At 45.1% G+C, this 18,829-nt stretch overlaps 7 protein-coding genes across 7 annotated transcripts; 6 read left to right on the top strand and 1 right to left on the bottom strand.

Moving 5' to 3' along the window:
* Positions 1-258: 258 nt before the first annotated feature.
* Positions 259-2,078, bottom strand: F4813DRAFT_387714 (uncharacterized protein; the record flags this gene model as incomplete). The annotated part of the gene is made up of 4 exons (XM_049246593.1): positions 259-561; positions 613-1,683; positions 1,748-1,822; positions 1,881-2,078. 4 exons carry the CDS (start codon positions 2,076-2,078, stop codon positions 259-261), a joined length of 1,647 nt encoding a protein of 548 aa, XP_049101572.1.
* A 1,217-nt stretch (positions 2,079-3,295) lies between these two features.
* On the top strand, positions 3,296-5,136 carry F4813DRAFT_353470 (uncharacterized protein). The gene is made up of 5 exons (XM_049242650.1): positions 3,296-3,361; positions 3,510-3,532; positions 3,583-3,809; positions 3,945-4,803; positions 4,875-5,136. The coding sequence occupies exon 4, from the start codon at positions 3,968-3,970 to the stop codon at positions 4,721-4,723; it is 756 nt and encodes a 251-aa protein (XP_049101573.1). The 5' UTR covers positions 3,296-3,361; positions 3,510-3,532; positions 3,583-3,809; positions 3,945-3,967; the 3' UTR covers positions 4,724-4,803; positions 4,875-5,136.
* A 1,145-nt stretch (positions 5,137-6,281) lies between these two features.
* F4813DRAFT_401573 (uncharacterized protein) lies at positions 6,282-7,556 on the top strand (the record flags this gene model as incomplete). The annotated part of the gene is made up of 3 exons (XM_049248429.1): positions 6,282-6,475; positions 6,529-6,868; positions 6,933-7,556. 3 exons carry the CDS (start codon positions 6,282-6,284, stop codon positions 7,554-7,556), a joined length of 1,158 nt encoding a protein of 385 aa, XP_049101574.1.
* A 1,084-nt stretch (positions 7,557-8,640) lies between these two features.
* On the top strand, positions 8,641-10,211 carry F4813DRAFT_337858 (uncharacterized protein). The gene is made up of 3 exons (XM_049241220.1): positions 8,641-8,754; positions 8,825-9,576; positions 9,630-10,211. Exons 1-3 carry the CDS (start codon positions 8,686-8,688, stop codon positions 10,048-10,050), a joined length of 1,242 nt encoding a protein of 413 aa, XP_049101575.1. The 5' UTR covers positions 8,641-8,685; the 3' UTR covers positions 10,051-10,211.
* A 2,463-nt stretch (positions 10,212-12,674) lies between these two features.
* F4813DRAFT_387719 (acyl-protein thioesterase) lies at positions 12,675-13,682 on the top strand (the record flags this gene model as incomplete). Its single annotated transcript, XM_049246594.1, has 2 exons — positions 12,675-13,563; positions 13,636-13,682. 2 exons carry the CDS (start codon positions 12,675-12,677, stop codon positions 13,680-13,682), a joined length of 936 nt encoding a protein of 311 aa, XP_049101576.1.
* Positions 13,683-14,169: 487 nt separating this feature from the next.
* Positions 14,170-15,248, top strand: F4813DRAFT_353480 (uncharacterized protein). Its single transcript, XM_049242651.1, has one exon. The coding sequence runs from the start codon at positions 14,326-14,328 to the stop codon at positions 14,689-14,691; it is 366 nt and encodes a 121-aa protein (XP_049101577.1). The 5' UTR covers positions 14,170-14,325; the 3' UTR covers positions 14,692-15,248.
* Positions 15,249-15,487: 239 nt separating this feature from the next.
* F4813DRAFT_387720 (RTA1 like protein) lies at positions 15,488-17,111 on the top strand (the record flags this gene model as incomplete). Its single annotated transcript, XM_049246595.1, has 6 exons — positions 15,488-15,506; positions 15,567-15,608; positions 16,154-16,348; positions 16,399-16,757; positions 16,811-16,881; positions 16,943-17,111. 6 exons carry the CDS (start codon positions 15,488-15,490, stop codon positions 17,109-17,111), a joined length of 855 nt encoding a protein of 284 aa, XP_049101578.1.
* Positions 17,112-18,829: the final 1,718 nt, after the last annotated feature.

The raw sequence follows: 18,829 nt of genomic DNA on the forward strand, positions 1-18,829 counted from the left end.
GAAATAGCTAAAAGGGATGATGGTGCAATGATATATGCGTGCTCAAATTAAAACCAACTCGAATACGCCTCCGAGAGACGCCCGTGTAGGCTCGAGTCCAAGTCATAACCCACCCCACCTCTAAACTCCAAAATCCTGCGTCTAACGCTTTTCCAAGGCATGGCAGCGGCAACATCCGGTTCCTTAGGAGTTCCGAGTCCCCATACACACCTTGCCTACTTAAAGTTCGTAAGACCTCGCACCGTAATACTAGGACGCTCATGCATTCGTAGCTTGAGAGGCACCTCGGCCTCTAGGCGCACCGCCGCCACCTCTACCACGGCCCTGTCCTCCAAAGTTACCTCGTCCACCCTGACTGCTAGACCGCCCTTCGAATCCTCCGCGTCCTCCCGGGCGATTCTGTAAATTTCCCCGCCCCGAATTGTAGTTGCTGCCACCATAAGCGCTTGCTTTGGGGCGGCGGGGCTCCACAACGATGCTCTCTCCATCAATCACATGAGGGTTCGCAGCTACAGCAGCTTGGTACCCTGCGTGTGTGGCGAATTCGACAAAGGCACAGTTCTGCAAGATGTTAGACTATATACCACAGTTTAACATGCTATGGTGGCTTACCTTCTGGCGATTGATGTCAAAGTAGACCAATTCGCCATGCTGTGCTAACGATGCCCTTAATTCGTCCTTGTTTACCTTCTCCGTGACATACTTGACATATCCCATGGTGCCATCCTTGTCGGTCTGGGGTCCGGAAACCGACTGGGGTCTGTTCTGTCGCTTTGAGTCGCCGCCAGCCGTCTGCCACTCTGTAGACGTCTCTTTGGCAGGCGTAGCGGGGGTTGCGGTCTCGGAGCTTTGGGACGGAGCGGGTGCTTGGGCTGTTGCTGACTGGGTGGGTGCGGCCGGGCGCGATTGCGGCGCTGCTGCAGGGGCTGTAGGGGCTGCAGGGGCTGCAGGAGTTGCCGGCTTCGTCGGAAGAGGCACTACAGGTCGGGGACCCGCACCGGCAGCTACCCGGCTGGCCCAAGTCATGGGCTTGGGTGGTTGAGCCGGAACAGGAGCTGCAGGCACTGCTGTAGTGTTTGCGGGGGGTTGGCGTGCTTGAGTAGGGGTCGGGCTTGGGTCGGCTGGCTTTTCTGGCTCCTTAATGTCTTCTTCCACGATCTCTTGGGTCGTCTCTTCGGGATCAGGTGCAACCTTAGCTTCCGGCTCCTTGGCGGGTTCTGGGGCCGCTGGCGGTTCACTGGCGGCCGTCTCGGCTGCTACGTCACCATTGGTCGGAGTGCTGTCTTCGGGAGTCGCGCTCACATCCTCTAATTTCTTGTCGACAACGCCCGCATCGAATGACGCAGGCTCCTCGGTAGGGGCTGCGGGCTGTGCTTCTGGCTCCTCCTTGGTTGCCGGGGCAGCCTGGGTCTCAGGTTCTACTTGCTCCTCCTGAGTGGTTTCAGCCGGCTCCTCGTCACCTTCCTCGTTTATGTATCGAAGAATATCGTTCAGAACAAAATACCCTGACGGCTGCTGGGCAAGGACGAAAGTCTGAACGAACTTCTTGGGGTCGCCGGCTTTGTTGGAAGTCTCACCAATTACCTGAATGACGATATTGTCGTACGAGGTCTGGGAGTCGACGTTGGAGACACGGACCTTGCAGTCTTGGAAGTCTAGCTGCTTGATGCGCTCCTGGATGTTCTATGAAAGTGCGTTAGTACAGAATAAAATTAGCAGGCATGGCGTAGCTATTGGGGAAACATACCGGTCTACCGACAGACACGTTGGCAATCTCAGCCTCTAGACCGTAGACGAACTGAGAGCGCTTTGAATAGAATAGCTAGGTAGATAATTAGCAAACCTCGTTCTATTAAATGTAGCATGCGTTAAGAACTTACGTGAAGCTTCTCCGGATTTTTGCTGAGGGTGGTGTAGTACTGCTCGACGAAAAACCAGGCGACTTCGTCCTTTCCAAGATTATTGTTGGAGCTGGTGGTACTTGTTTGGTCGGCAGAAGGAACAACGCCTCCGGAAGCTGTGGCAGTAGGACCTCCCGAGAATTGGTCGGTATGGGTGACGTTGCCGTTTGTCGCCATGGTTGCGCTAGGTTGTGAAGAAATTTGCGCGCCTGGTTGGGTAAAGCGATCTTATCGACAAGGTCAAGAAGAGGGGTGCTCAATAATGAAAGAGCTGCCTCCTATTAGAGATGCTGCTAATTCTACGAGCGACTTATACGGTTAAGCGGAACCTGAAGACTTTGTACCTGCTTCGGTGGCGCGATAGAAAATCTCGGGACGAAACGTTGTGTCTCGCAAGGGGCAAAGCAGGAAACAGTCCGGATTAAGTGGGAGGAGGAATCGAACTAAATCGATAGTGTCAGGCGAAGGTAGAGGGGAGATGTAGTTTTTTTAGTTTTGGTTTTTTTGGGGTTTGAATGTGAATGGCGGGGAAGGAAAGGTGTTCGTCAGTCCCTAGGGAGAGATTTGTAAAAGTGTATGTAGAAGTGGGTGATGGATAAAATGTAAAACGGAGGAAGGTTTATTAGAGTTGTGGTGGAGAAATGTTTGTTGGATGCGATTGTGATTTGGAGATTTGTTTAGACGGGTTCGGAGAAGGTAGGTACGAAGTGGGTAGGTAGACAGTGGGCAGGCAGCACCTGCAATGCTGCAATAATAATTATTATTACTGTTATTGCCTTCTATACCTCTGTAGGACACAGCGGCGCGCTAACGTAATCGGGTATCGAGACGGACTAAGACGGGCGGGGAGAAAAATCTAGGTCCGCACGGGAAAGGGCGAGGGATGATGACGAATATGACGAGATATGAACAGTGTTGAGAAGTTTTGTAAAGTGGAAGAAAGCTTGGGTGGCGACGGAATAATTTCTGTTAGGTACCTAGACTTTAGAAATAGTAAGGTATAGAGTCTAGGAGTTTAGGTCGAACTGTTGCCCGGGCTAGACTAGACCGGACGGACTGGCAAACTGGTGAGATTGGGGACGACGGACTGGAATGCCAAAATTTCTTTTTTATTTTTTCTTTTTTTGCCGTGTGCTCCATCTAATTGGAAAATTGCCAAACAATTGGAGGCTGCAACACCGTGTCGGATATTTATCGGTCTTTCCTTTTTTTCCTTCTTTTTCCCCTCCCTTAAGAGGTACCTAGGTAGTACATATCCCCATTAGGTTAGATTCCGAACTTAAACCCCACAGGGCTCCAAGTTTTCCATCTGAGATCCAAGCTTAGGCCATATAAAAGTCTATGCATACTGGGTAGGTACCTACGTACTATAAACCTTTTCTTCAACGAAGGTAGTTAGTCATCATTACACTACACATCTTTCAACTCCAAACTTCTTCTATCGATAAAGAAATATGTAGGTATGAAATACTTCATTGGATAACATCCAAGGTTGCTTTACCATTTCTAAGGTATGGTTATATAACTACGTGTATCGGTAGCAGTTGCTTTAAATCTACTTCCTATATTATTCGTTGCCCTAATATTTTATTACTGATAAAATGGCAGGCATAAGAAGGCGCCTAACATAGGTAAGAACCCAAGTACCTAGATAGGTCAAGGAATTAACCAAACAACACAGTTCAAGCATGCAAAGTACTACCGAGAACCCTGTTGGCCAAAGTAATGTGACTCGTGCAAAACTGGGCAATTATGGTCCATGCTTTGCAAGTTTGCTAGCTTCAGGGGCTGTTGCTGAAGGTAGTATCTGGTAGTCCATCATCAATTTTGCTGTCTGTAATCAGAGGTACTCTGAAAACAAACTTGCGCACCGACAAAGACTTAATTAAGCCAGCACTGCCATCTCATGTATTACACCCCCAATACGTAGCCCTTCGCCTGGTTGGCAGCCTGTCTAATTTACAGGCTTCCTAAATTTTCCCTTTCCTCAAACATCACATTCTTTACGCCATTTTCTGCTTTCCATGCTTAAAAACATCCCAGATAGAAGAAACATACAAGACACCATGGACAACGAGAAGACCTATTACAGTCCCTGCGACCCGCCTGCTCCGCCAGACTTCTACTGTACTATAGATACTAGTTGTATCGTCCTTGCGGCCAATACGACAGTTCTATGCTGCCCAAAGGAAGGCGGTGGGGATTGTCAAGAAATCAATGTCATCGCTTGCAACTTGGATCAACAGGGCGCCTTTTCGAGTGTCCAGACCACAGTCAAAGAGGGAAAGCTACCGACGTGTGGCATAGGCTGCTGTCCTTGGGGTTATCACTGCGGACCCGATGACCTTTGTTACATGGACGATGATCAGAGCAAGCCACCACCAATATTGCAAAGCACGACCAACTTGATAATCGATCATCCATCTACTGGCACTTCATCCTCATTGCAGTCCATTCCGACGACTTTCGACACGTCAGTCATTTCACAGAACCCTTCGTCACCTTCATCGTATGCCCCTCTAGTGACATTCGCGTCTTCTTCCGGAGACCCAAGTATCACCGTGAATGCCGATTCAGCTGGTTCATCAGGCTCAACTCTGGGCACAGGCGAGATAGTAGGGATAAGCCTGGGGGGTTTCTTCAGTATCGCACTGGTAGCTCTAGTCGTATGCTTCATGCGTCGTGCGCGAAAATCTAAGGAGCATTCAGGTGAAGATGAGCAAAGCCAAGATACAGTGACGCTAGATAGCAAGGATGTGGCAAAGTTACATGATCCCTACCGAGAGCTTCACGGTACTCCAGTCTTCGAGCTATCTAGTTAGGTAAGGCACGGGCGATGATAATGCTGATGATACAACCAAATGAATTTCCTACCTGGATAACATAGACCTCTGATATTCAAGTAAGTGCTTAATATTCTACTGTGATTTCTTTTATTATCAAAGCGTAACTGCAGGTCCTAATAGAATATAGGCACACAACCTAGGTACTTTTTCATATGCTAGGCGAAACTGGTTGGCACTTATGATCGGCTTGATATTCACACCAGCCCTTGAAATATTCGCAGTGCAGGTCTCGTGAGAAAGGAGCTCTGATGCCGTCTGCTAATATACCAACCAGGACATACGGCAAGGGCAAATAGAATAAACCCCTGAAGCACTATCAATTAAATACCTATGGTAACCAGCATAGCAACCACGTTGATTCTAAAGCTGTAGGATATCTAATTTCGAACCCCAAAATACCTACTCAAGCTGTAGCATTATAGAACGTTTATATGATATCTACATAATGTAGAAAACAGTTCGCGACAATTGTCTGATATTCTATTGTATTGGGCTAATAGCTTAGATACTCAATCAAATCCGATGAAGTGGCTGACAACCTCCACTCTAGTGTTCCATTATCCGTCCGGTCTCTCAGTAAACTTAGTCCAATCGTATACTTTGGCTATTTACCTCCGCTACGACTCGAATAACTCATACATTACGTAAACCGACTCTAATGGGAGCCCTTGATTGACCCCTATTGTGAAGTCCATGGTAACCCTTCTACAGAGATGCTTATATTAGAAACCTATAGCACAGATTCATGAATAAAATGATGTATCTGAGTGTACGGCGGGATGTTCGTGTGGGCGTAGTGACATTAATACAGCAAGATATAGTAATTATAGCCTAGTAATAAGCGAATGTTAGTCTTGAGTAGATATTTATATAACTAGGATGTGAAGAGGTATTGAGCAATAAACGGGACTGGAGGTCCCAAGCATGTGACGATAATGCAAGTGCAACTAGCAATAATAGATCGTAGTTTTAGAGATAGACTGTGAAGAAAAGTATGAGAAACGAGTTTCTACCTCCTAGGGCCTTTTTATAATCTCACATTAAGAGCCAGCATTGCCTAACCTAATTTCCTAAGAATGCAAGGTTAGCTTGGCTTAATGTTTAGTACCATTTCTCTAGAAAGTCGATAAACCCCTGAGTTCCTCAGATACCGAGGCTCTGAACCAATCAGAGTTCTTTCTCGGGTTCCTCGTGGCATCATGCGAGGTACCCGAGAATCCTTGCAGCTGTACAGCCTCAGAAACCCACAATGCCGGCCCTATCGAAGTTAAGTATGGTTCTCAAATCGGTACTCAATATGTGCGATATACCATGCTGGAAGCTCTGAAAAGACCTCGGATGGTACTTTGCAAGGGCCCTTACTTATGCCTTGAACCCGAGAACTCATCAGGTTTCGTCATATTAAAGCGAGACCGAGTGGGTATGCCGTTAGATTATGTATACCAGATCTTTCTAGATCCTACGATCTATAAAACCTACGAGCCTCCTGCGAAATATTTGCTTTTAACCTATCTCTTCTCGGTGTACGGAAATCATGGCTTCCTACGTCTTGTTGTTGTTGTTGTTGTCACTTCTTCACGTCGCTACCGCTTTCGACAAGGCTTACCGCCTATATGCGCAGCAGTGGAATGGAAGCGTATCTTCAGAACTACGATCGGTTCAAGGCGGACTGGGAGCGTTCGACCATCAAAAGATTCTACCTTATCCGAATAGTAAAAGTTTTGACTGGTAAGGATACTAAACGACAAAGCCTGCTGCAACATGTTACTTATTCAATTTAGGTGGTACTTTGATGCGGTATCGACTTCCTCGGACAACGAGTCTGTTGTTATTAATTTCCTGGAGGCTGGGGACTATGCCGTGACACCGCAAATAAGTGGTAGTCTGATCATCTCGATCGTAGGAACATTCAAGAATGGGACAAGCTACTCGTCTGGTGGACTCGCATCATATGGGGCGAACATCACTACGAATGATAAGAGTATTGCAAGCCAATGGAAGGGACCCGGCATGAATATGGCTTTTGAGGGCTATCTAGACCCAAAGGATAATAAAGTGTCTTATAACGTGACGCTCGATTACTCTGCTGCAGGAATTTCCGGTTCGTTGCTGTTACGTGCCGTAAGCTCACTCCTCATCATTGCTGACCCCTGAATATCTCTCTGACCATATATCTTCTCAACAGAGAGCGCCCCCGCGATATCCTTGCGATCCTAACGTCCTCGGTGTGACGGAAGAAGTTTCCCCTGGCTTGGGCTGGGCCAATGCGATTCCTGATGCCGATGCCACACTAGACCTGACTATAGGGGGAGAGCACGTGAAGTTTACTGGAAATGGATACCATGACAAGAACTGGGCTGATCGCCCGTTTACGGAACTACTGGACTTCTGGTACTGGGGACGCGCTCGCGTTGGTCCGTATTCTCTAGTTTGGTTTGATCTGAAAGTACCAGATGGGGGACATCACCGGTCGGGATATATCTCGAAGGACGGTGAAGATATTTCTATCAGCTGCACAGATACTTCAGCAACAGTCATACCGTGGGGCACTAACAGCGAATACACCCCGAAGCCAACTACCGGTCCGCCAGAAGGTATCACCGTCTCATTCGATATCGGCGAGAAGGGTACTTTCGTTGCCAACATCACCACTCAGCTACTATTGGCAGACTTCCACAGCTACCAAAGATATATAGGTCCGGCAACTGGTGGCTTTGAGAACGGAGAGATCTTTACCGGAAAAGCTCTATATGAAGTAATGCATCTGGCCTCATCAGACGTTGGGTTGAGTTCGAACTATTCGTATTAGTCTGGTACCGCCCCAAGTTTGGTATGACTGTATACAGCCTCAAAGCCATTCCAGGGCTGCGCTTCTTAAGATTCTTAGAAACAATTATTAATTGATGGTGTTATCTTAATTTTCAAAACTAATTGGGAATTAATGAGTTATATCAAATGAGTTTACCCGTTATTTATCATCTGTATCTAAACTTCTGCGTCTTTGCTTCACTCCGGCAAATTCCTCAGCTAAAAGTTTTATTCCATCTTCTTTTGGTTCCTGTCCCCGAAGAAGAACACCAATCTCGCTAGGGTGGTACCAATTCATCCAGAGCATTGCTGTTAGAATCAAAACGGCATCGAAGACATATAAATATACCTCTATAATACGGTTAACGGGTTATTTTTATTAAAAGATTGCGATGAACGTCTCATACCAGATGACTGGAAGAATAATCATATAACGTCCCCGCCGACGAAAATCTTGGTAAGCCACCGGCGTCGAATGGGGATATATGGCTCTCTATCTGTCAACTCGACGATACGGCAAGAATCATATAGATCGATGCAGCCATGAGTGTCGGTGCAATAAGGACGAGGCAGCTTTGTATGATATAAGGACCGAGACTCCAGCATCCGGGATCCTGCTGGCCGCTTATTGCTAACTATATAGAATATACACATTTGCAAGAGTTTGTTTATATATTCCTTTCGTTGCACTATTCATATTGTTTTCGTATCATCTCGGAAGTCTTTCGTAGAAGCATCGGTTAACTCAGCTCATTTAGAAGTGAAGATTGTACAGGCTTCAAGTTTTTAAAGAACAAATTTAGTTAGATATCTGTCTACTTATTATACTAGACTTCTAGACATATCTGTTTTAGATCTTAAATATACACTTGCGAATCAGTTAAAGAGATTAGGAGTCAGATCCGAATAGGGGATCTGCCTAGTTGCAAGATAAAGTGGGACACAACTCGGACTCCTCGTATGCTATAAATATCTTATCCAATAAGAAGTGTTTTTCCAAGTCGCATTCGGCATAATTCGTATAATTCGTATATTGATTAAAACGTACGACGAGTTACATTTTCTTACCATCTATTTTTCATTATCCTCGCTCGCGTACCTGCACTAATCATCGTACTCGGTATCCTAATATGGCTACAAGACGAAGCCATCCGAAGTCTCGGAACGGTTGTATCATCTGTAAACAGAGGAAAATCAAGGTACATCCATCCATTGACTTATACCTAGCCACTTACACATAGTCCCCGCTCATATTAATATTCTACCCAGTGCGACGAGTCGCGTCCAACCTGTGCTAACTGTCTACGATACGGCGCCAGCTGCAGCTTTACGCCTCCCAAAGCTGTTCCTCTTCCTGTGCTAGCTCCTGCTCGCCTGCCCATTGGAGCCCTATCCTCATCCTCTCAATCACCAGATGATACAAACTCTCTGGGCACGGACTTGCAAACAACTTTTACTAATCTTGGCATCTTAGCCAACCCCAGCTCCACAATATCATCAACCCCGTCGGGACTCGACGAATGTCGAGAATTTGAACTATTGCACCACTATTGTACCTTTACAGCCGATTCATTATCTCAACGTCTAGATAGACGTCACATCTGGAGAGTCGTCCTGCCACAAGTTGGTTACCACCATGACTTTGTTAGACATGGCGTCCTCGCCCTCTCAGCCATACATAAAGCGTATTTGAACCCGAGCCAACGGCAGGTCTATTTAGTTCTTGCAGCCCATTATCAATCCCAAGGCTTAAGTGGATTCAGAGCCATATTGCCCCGCATTACATACAACAATTGGAGAGCTATATTCTGCTTTGCTACTATCGTGATAGTTTATGTTTACTCATTACCATTAAGGGCAGATGATCTGAGGCTTGAGAAGCCTGTCCATAACTTATTGGAGCTGTTTACGGTTGTTCGGGGTCTGCGCGTTACTCTCGAACCGTTCACTCATCTGATAGCAAAAACTGAATTTGCACCCGTAGTTCATGGCATATGGATTCCTGAAGCAGAAGAAAAAAGGTATCTACATATTCGTTTCTCGGACATTACAACATTAGTTAATCTTGCAATAGCGTCCCCTCTCTTGAGCATACCTTGCTTCCTCCAGATACGTTTCCTGTCCTATCTTCTCTGCGATCACTGCTTCAGGGAGAATTGCCTCTATCTAAAACACAACACTATGACCGTGCTGTCGATGGGCTGGAAACATGTACTAAACTCGTGGCATATGCTGGCTCATATATCGAGCCTGGCATGGTAATATGGTGGTCATGCATACTCGACGAAACAATTATCAAAGACGTGGAATCATCTGACCCGCACGCTTTAGTCCTCTTAGCACATTTCCTGGTGTTGATGAACGTCACAGAGCGGGTTAATTGGTCCGTGAAAGGATGGGCGAAACCGGTACTTGAAGATATTGAAAGATGTTTACATGACCGGCCCGGATTTATAGCTCATCTTCACTGGCCAAAGGCTCATATAAATGTATAGCCCTTTGGAAGAGAGACTCGACAATATCTTTAGGTTGTATGGGCTAGGCAGAAATCTATTTGCTTAGTCGCACACGTCCAAACCGAGGATTGCAATCAATACGTAAAGGTTTATTCTACAAGCCTCCATTGACGTTTCTAGGCTCATGACTCGGATGCCTCGAGCTTACTTTCTAGAGCGTCTTGTTCGGCTTTAAACTTTCGCTCGATCTTGCGAAGTATTTTAGCAGGGTTCCCGGCCACGCAGTGATATGCGGGAACGTCCTATATGCAGATAATTATTCACGATTAGACCAGCTATAAGCTATTGGTAGTGGCAAGCTTAGGCTTTGCTTACCTTGGTCACAACACTCCCCGCACCAACTGTACACCCATCGCCAACCGTCACGCCGGGCAGTATTATCACATTTCCGGCTATCCAGCAATCGTTACCGATAGTAATCGGCTTGCCGAGTTCTGGCCCATTGGTGCCGTTGCGTAGGTCCGGATCCAGGGGGTGCGTCCCGCTAAAAAAGGATACATTCGGACCAACGAGAGTTCGTGACCCAATCGACACCATGCAGGTATCAATTATAGTACAGCTGAAATTTATGAATACATTGCTTCCGACTTTAACGTTGGTCCCATAATCCATTCTGATCGGTCGTTCGATCCAGGGATATTCGTGAAGGATCGTATCCTCTTCTTCATCTGTTGCTGCGGGAGGAGGAAGAGGGCGGTCATCCCCAGTTATTCTGCCCGAAAGGTCAGCGTGTTACTCTAGCAGTCTAACTATATTAAAATGAAAACTTCGAAACCCGCTCACTCTTTCCAGTATTCGGCGATCTCGCGGCGGCTTAACTCTCCAGCGCTGTTGAGTCGGCCAAGGATACGTGCGCATCGTTGTCGCCCGGCTATCAGTTGCGGAGTGAAGGCAAAGTAAAGCTCCCCGCGTTCCATGCGAGCGAGGTTCTCGCCTTCGTCGACCTTTGGCACCATGGTAGAGAAAATCTAGAAGTTTCTGGGCGAAAGAATAGGAGGAAGTAGAAAATGAAGGATGATGTCAAGTTGAAAATGTCTACGTGTATAAAAACAGGTTGTGAAATGTAACAAACCTCTCTTGTGTATTGGTTTTGGGTTTGAATCCGGGCCGCTATATGAGTGGTTACATTCTCTATGTGGTATATATGGATAAATACCTACTTAACTTACCTAAGGCACCTAATGAATATTTACATAATGTACTAGGTTAGGACTATTGGTAATACGGCTAGTCCGAGACTATTTAATAGTAAGAATTCGAATTATCATTTTGATCTAGTTATTGTTTGGATTTGAACGTTGCGAAATTCACTTATTTTAAGTTTAGCCTGATAAGCTTTTTTTATGTTCAGGCGTAGGAATATAGTAACTGCTAAGAGCTTAGTGAAAGAATAACAAAAGCAATATTGGTGTTGCTGGTGATTATATACTATCTAGGTGTAAAATATTTTATCAACTCATTGACTTGAAGTTGGGATTAGTATAACTTAGAATAGAAGGTAAATGGAGTAGGACTTTATCAACGCATGTACACGATGCCCGTAGTTCAAATACATTGAATATATTTGTGTAACATAATTGTATTCATATTCCTGGGTCTCCCACCTCCAAGAGGCAGACGTTAAGAAACTCAAAGCATCAGCTCAGAGTATAGCACCAAAGTTCTGTCAAAGGTGGATAGTTGACGTTCTCAAGGACCTTGAAAGAAAGCCTCTTGTGTTGAGTGGCACGAGTGAATGGTAATCGTACATAGAAGTTGACCCCCGTTCATATGATGGTGCTTCTTGAGTTACCTCTGGAATCCCATCCCAAATAAATTCCTAATACTCTGGCCATCCCATATGAGAATTTCGTAGACTTGGTCTAGCCTGCCACCATGTATGCATTCTATTACGATTCGGGCGCGGTCTAATTATTCATCTTGATAGTTAGGTATACATTATATATTCCAGGAACGGGGATGTCAGTATGTACCGTTGCTTAACACCATCAGGCTTAATGGCGGCTGAGACTAGCTATTATTACCTAAGAGGTACTTGAAGTAGCCAATTTAAGTACGTCATATAATACTATTCTAAGTACGATCAGTCAATTGCAGGTGCCAAAGATCTAAGTATATTGATCAAGGTGGTAAATTTGCGTATATACTGGAGATTACCATATGTACTGAATCTATGACAAGGTGATTATTACTAATAGATGATGAAATCAGAGTTTGGCTGTTAAAAAAAGGAAAATTAACAAAACTAAGACAAAAGTAGCAACACACCCTGCCATCTCTCAGCTACCTCATTACAACTCTATTACGAACAAACTAACTTAGGTAGCCTACTTTGTGATAATCAAATGAGGTAGATTCAATATATTGGAAACACAAACACTTCTTTTCACACGTGGAAACTCTTTGTAGCCGTGTCTCACAATCAGTCGATCTTTAGAAATCCCAACGTAAAACGATATATCAAGATTCAGCTTTACTATCAGTTTATTATAAATACAAAGGCTAAAACCACAAGGCCCACGCTTCGGCATACACCAATTGCCATACACTACCCTAACATTTATAAGGAAATAAACACATGCCGACCCGAGAGTCGAGAGACCATGAGTTCAGAAATCACACCTGGCACTGACCGTTCAGCAATTTTTATTGTAGAGCCGACGTCAAATCATACCCATAGCTTCATCCTTCTCCATGGACTTGGTTCAAATGGACGTAAATTTGGGGAAGAACTTCTTGAGACTGGCGCCACCCCTGGTGGCAAAAAGCTGACAGAAGTATTCCCTGGTGCACGGTTTATATTTCCTACAGCTAGGCGCCGTAGATCGAGCATGATAAGGCATGCAAAGTTGACGCAATGGTTCGACATCGCCTCTCTAGATGACCTCTTCTTCAGGCCGAATACCCAAACCAAGGGGCTTGTGGAGTCCCATGGTGAAATATCCCATCTGGTCAAAGACGAATGCCAAAAGGTTCCCCACCAAAACGTCATCTTGGGTGGTCTTAGTCATGGCTGTGCAATGGCACTATTCTGCCTTTTTACATCTTGGTTTCCTCTCGGGGGGTTCGTGGGGATGAGCGGATGGTTGCCATTTCAGCCCGATATTGATGGCCTCATAGGAAGCGAAGCCGGCACATCTGTGTTTGACAACGACGCTGAACCTATCGACGAAGATCCATTTTCCTCGGCTGAGGTGGATACCCAAGCAGAAGAGAATCCAATTCTCCCAGTGATCGAGTTTTACGATGATTTACTGGATTCCAATGGCATTCCTGATATTAACAGCAGAGGGACGTCGCTTTCTACGCCGGTATTTCTCGGGCATGGTGCGGAAGATGAAAAGATCAAGTTGTCTAATGGGGAGGCGGCCCAAAGAATCCTCAAATCGGTAGGCTTTGACGTTTCATGGAAAGTCTATCAGGGGCAAGGGCATTGGTATAAGATTCCAGATGAGATAGATGACATAGTCAATTTTCTCCAAGAAAAGTGCAGTATGTAACTCCGCTCTATTCGATGCAAAATTACACAGGCAATCAGGTAATTCTATCTAACACAATCATAAGACCCTGCGTTTGCTGACATACAACCCATTACGGGACTCTGTGTCTGACGGGAGACCTGAAGTGAGTGTTAAAAGCCGAGCCAGAATGATAATATTATAAGATAGCGAATATACAACTATGGAAGGGTCGCTATCCATGCCAAAGTAAAGAGAATCGTGGCAAAGATCTAGAATTAAAAGCAGAAAAGTGTGCCATTGGCGTAGAAGGTAATAGGTCAGGAGTACGAGGAAATCAGGATTAAAAAGGCAAAATGTCTTAAATTAAGAATATAATAACTAACTCTTATGTAACAAGGATAAGATCATTTCCTAATATTTATCTGAGTGACATATTCGTTTTTTAGGCTAGGATAAAGTACTCTTTGTAGGACATAAGACAAATAACAAGTAACTAAGGGATACGTATATCCCACAAACGCTTGCTCTCTACCCGCCCCTGATTTGTTAATGTGTCTTTCAGACCAACTTAGCTGTTTAAAAGGACTCTACTTGCTTGTTGTAAGACACGCCTAGATTTTGCTTTATTACCATACTGTGGAAAACTTGATGGCTATATCCTCAGATTCAGAGCCCGTATATAGGCGAAGGCTAATGCGGATACAAATTTCGGTTCTCCCTAAAGACTGAGCGTACCTACGCTAATATATTTCACATATTCTACTTCTCTCATCTCGTAAACCCGGTCGGTAGAATGGCTACGACTACCGCGGCACCTGAAACTCCTATTTCAGATCCCTTGGCTTCCTTGGACATAGGCTGTAGACAACCCAAACATGCAGCTGGGTGCATACTTACTACTGCAAATGAGGTATCCAGCATTCCGGTATCCATTATACGGGTCTGCCAACTTGGTGGACCTTCTCCTGGGAAGCCTGGTAAGTGGGCTAACCAGGGTTGGCTCTCTGCTCTGATACGCACGGCGAGGACTATTAAATGCATTCCCAAACATGTCACAGCAGTCAACTGGGTTCCTGTCGATATCGCTGCTGATATGATACGAGACCTCATGACCCACACAGTTCAACAGGAGGCGCAGTTTTACCATATGTCATCCTAGACCATAACGGCTGAAAGCTACTTGTCGACATCCTGCGTAAGCTTCTCGGTGTCGCGGATACAGTGCCCCTAAATAAACGGACTAAGAAGCTTGGGGACATTGGGGACCCAAGCGCTGAAGATATTGTTGAAATGCCTGCGCTGACTTTCTCAAGGAACTGGGTGATGGGACGGAATCTGCAACATATGCAACAGACTGGGCTATAAGGCATTCGCAAACCAGCATACCCACCCTGGACAGAGAAATGCTACGAAACTGGGTCAGTAGTTGGAACCTATGAGACGTTTCCGTTGCGTAGCTAGGCGCAATAGCTGAAAGGTCTTTAAGGGGAAGTTATAATTAACTATTAATATCGAAAAAATCCAAGAGTTGAATGAGCAGCTCAACGCGTCTTCTTTTTAACTGGATATTTAATAATATTGTTAAGAAGGGATAGCTTAATGAGCAACTACTCGCTACTTGCATCCTACAAAGCTGCATTAACAATCACCCCTTTGGCGAATCTCTTCCATCATATCTATTTCAAGCATAGGAATAAGACCGGCAAAAAAGTACTAGTAATAAACATTCTTCTACGAGAAGCTCGGCGGGCATCAAAGTCTTATAAATCTTAAACATTTTAGTTTTTAATTACTAAGAGGCCCGTAAGGTCCTTAAGAATAAGTAGGTATTCCTATTGCTTTCGTCCAACAACAAGAGTGGCGGTGCAAAAGGGAATTATAACCGTCTTGGGAAGGTTATCAGCGTGAGTGAATCCGTAGAGCATCAGCTCGCAGCCCAGCCCCAATGAGCCAAAATGCCCAACGTCACTGCACGTAAGCAAGAAACTAGTAAAATCAAAGCCAGGACGGGGTAAATTTGCTGACGGCATATAGTACTATGGGATCTGCAACCGGGCCTCTTCCGAAAGCGAGCCGGTGGGTGATCTCAAGTCGTTATGTTGAAGCCTGGTAGGATTCGTGATCTTCCGCATCTTGTGGCGTCACACATCGTATCCAATGACTTCGATATAGCAGTGGCACATGGCGGTGGCAGAGCCCTTCCTAATGGTATCAGTCCTACTGAGTATTATAAAGAAAAGGGGGCATCTTCCCAAAATTTGATTATGCTGGAAATTGAATGTTCGTTTTTTTTTCTGCCTCTGTACATGCCTGAAAGTTATTAAACCCCGATTACTTTAATTATATATCTCTTATTTAAATCCAAATTGTCCTGGGTTGAGGGCGCTAATATGTCATCCGGTGTATCATTAGATGACATTTCCTTTTATCCCTATGACCCATCGGAGGCCGTAGCTGGAGTATGACTCGCCTTATTCGGGATAGCTCTTGTTTGGTCTTCTGTTTTGACTATTCGAAAAAGAGCTTGGGTGTGGACAGTACAGCTTCTAGCGATACTCAGTAAGCTCCTTGGTGGAATTTAATATAATAGCGTCGTAAACATCCTAATGCGTCAACAATAGTGGAAGTAGTTGGATATGCGGTTCGAATTGCATCTGCTGGCAATCCTACTGACCTGAACTTATACGCGATACAATTTTGCGTAATAATTCTCGCCCCTGTTCTCATGGCTGGTGTCATATATGTTGTCTTTGGTCGTATCGTTTTTCATGTTGTCCCCACCCAAGAAAGGACGACGAGACTCCTCTGGATTCCGAGTATGTACTTATTTAAACTCTCCTGTAACCTTCCCTACTAAATGTTGTAGCTCGGTGGATCACGCCTATTTTCGTCACCTTCGACGTGATCTCTCTCCTTGTTCAGCTTGTTGGCGCCGTTTCCGTCTCGAGTACTGAGCTAACAGACGAGGACGCCGAGGACAAAATAAATACAGGAAAGAATATCGCACTCGTGGGCCTCGCCATCCAAATCGCAGCGTTTGGACTTTTCACGGTAATTGCTGCTCGCTTTCATTTTACTTCGCAACGATTCGAGGCGAATCTTTTGTCGAGGCTTGAGGCAACTGACGGGGGAAAGTCGGTCTTGATCAAAGGGTTGTCACGAAAGATAAACCGAAACTGGAGATACCTCCTATATGCAGTCAACGTATCTTGCATTTTGATTCTAGTAAGAACCTAAGAAATACTTGTTAACGTAAGCCTTCTGACATTGCTTCCCAGATCCGGTCTTTATTCCGCGTAGTCGAATTTGCCGAAGGCTCAAACAGCTCCATATCCCAGCATGAATATTTGTGAGTGACCGAAGCCTACCTAGGGACATATAGTATCTCACTGTAGGCTAACACCGTGCAGCATGTACATCTTGGACACATTGCCCGTGTTCTTAGTCGTATGTAGCTTCTGCTTCATCTTCCCTGGATCGTATCTTCCGTTCATGGGATTTAGAATCCCTAAACCACCAGTCGACATTGGGGAAGCGTCGAGCTATGAGGGCTCGGCTATCGAGTTACGAGGAATATAGACATAACAGACGGGTCACAGTGGCCTGTTTTTTCAATTAACTGCTCTTTTCTTCTGTTTTTTTTTCTATATCCAACCCTGCTAGGGCTAAGCCATGCAATATTGCCAAGGCATATGATTGCAATTCAATACAAAACCTAGTAGTTGATTAAATAAAAGGGTTACTGTTCAGGCGTTCATCATGGAAAGGAGGCGAACAAATTCACCAAACTAGCTGAATATGTGGATATTTCTGATACGGGTTTGATGACAGCCAGCCATCAAACTGTCGTCATCAACACGAACACTTGGAATACAAGAAACAAGAAACAAGGGCAGTCTCATGCCTGTCATATTTGCCGAACCAACACATACTTGTAGTCTGAGGCGAAGTCAGCCAATGATCAATTGAAGGTTTAGGTGGGCATATTGTTCGTTACGTGTGTGACGAAGATACAATGTGCCTTTGTTTGAAACTAGACGAGACGCTGTCACCCACGTTTATTTTCCGAGGCACGACATGTACGACATAGACGAGCAAGGAGAAATTGCCATCATAGACTACTCCATCTCTCGAAACTAACTTGTTCGCCTTGTCTTGACACCGGACGATTGGATGATATTCATCAAACTGGGCCTAATGGTAATGTGATTGATTAGTGAATGGCTTGTCGACAATCACGATCGTTGCCTACTGGCTGTGAGAATTTAACAGGTACATAGAAAAGTTGTTACCTGCATTGTAACGGAAAAGCGATACATGCATGTATATAAGTCAGGCAGCTATTACTATAGTAAGAAATGTGATAGCAATACCATCTCTTGTCAGGGGTGAGCTGTCAATAGGAAGATCCCGGGTTCGGAGCTTTTGGTTTGAAAAAATCCCCTTCCTACCCTGGGCTGGACCTAGGGTGTCACAAATTCGAGTCTTCGAGACCCCTCTCGGCGCCGTGCTAACATCCTAGACGATACGGGGGCCAATTAAAAGGTCGGATACCTTTGCCCTTCGCACTTAAGGATTGAACTTAAGGATTAGACTTAAGGATAAGTAAGTATTTATTTTTCTTTGCCGATCTAGAAGCGGTGAATTCTAGAGCTTTGGGAGGAAGCTTTATGAGAAAGCTAACCTACCAGCCTACCTAAGCATTTGGGTGTTTCTGTGGGACGATGAATTGGCAGCAATGCGAGAAAAGCCCGAAGAGACCCAACAACCTAGCTAACCTAGGTGTTTGTTTGACTCGCTCAACTTCGTTTAAATACCTTACCTTACAATGAAGCCCCTCGACCCCTCGACCCCTCGGGGTTACGTCACGTCGGGAAATAGCACCCGGATTCTCACAACGTAGTACCCGGTTACAAGCCCTGGATGATGCCTTCAGCCCTGGGCGAAAGTGCGCTGCGCTCTGAGTAACAGTATTACAGTGTTGATATGTAAGAGAAAGGACGTTGAGAGAATAGCCTTAATGAAAGTCCAGTTAGGGTAATTTATATAACGAGGGGAAAAAAAAGGGTTTAATACTCGAAGCTGCACAAGTGACTTAGTTATATGACTTAATTAGGTAATCAAAAGTACCTAATGCACGTAGCATGTACCCAAGTACCTAGATGCTGCTATCTAATACATACCTAGGTAGGTACCTAGGTACCTATGTAATATTTCCTATATCAATAAGGTTTAAGGTTTATGAATTAGTTCGGGTAAACATTTGATACATCTCCATGTATTCCATGTATGGATGT

This window comes from Daldinia decipiens, assembly GCF_022478715.1.
Source record: "Daldinia decipiens strain CBS 113046 unplaced genomic scaffold F4813scaffold_9, whole genome shotgun sequence".
Taxonomy (NCBI): Eukaryota; Fungi; Ascomycota; class Sordariomycetes; order Xylariales; family Hypoxylaceae; genus Daldinia; species Daldinia decipiens.

Excerpts from the sequence above, each read along its gene's own strand:
- F4813DRAFT_353470 (XM_049242650.1), top strand. The coding sequence starts at position 3,968 with ATGGACAACGAGAAGACCTATTACAGTCCCTGCGACCCGCCTGCTCCG.
- F4813DRAFT_337858 (XM_049241220.1), top strand. The coding sequence starts at position 8,686 with ATGGCTACAAGACGAAGCCATCCGAAGTCTCGGAACGGTTGTATCATC. Across the intron at positions 8,755-8,824 it reads GTAAACAGAGGAAAATCAAG|TGCGACGAGTCGCGTCCAAC; the intron begins GTACATCCATCC and ends TATTCTACCCAG. Across the intron at positions 9,577-9,629 it reads CCTGAAGCAGAAGAAAAAAG|CGTCCCCTCTCTTGAGCATA; the intron begins GTATCTACATAT and ends ATCTTGCAATAG.
- F4813DRAFT_353480 (XM_049242651.1), top strand. The coding sequence starts at position 14,326 with ATGGCTACGACTACCGCGGCACCTGAAACTCCTATTTCAGATCCCTTG.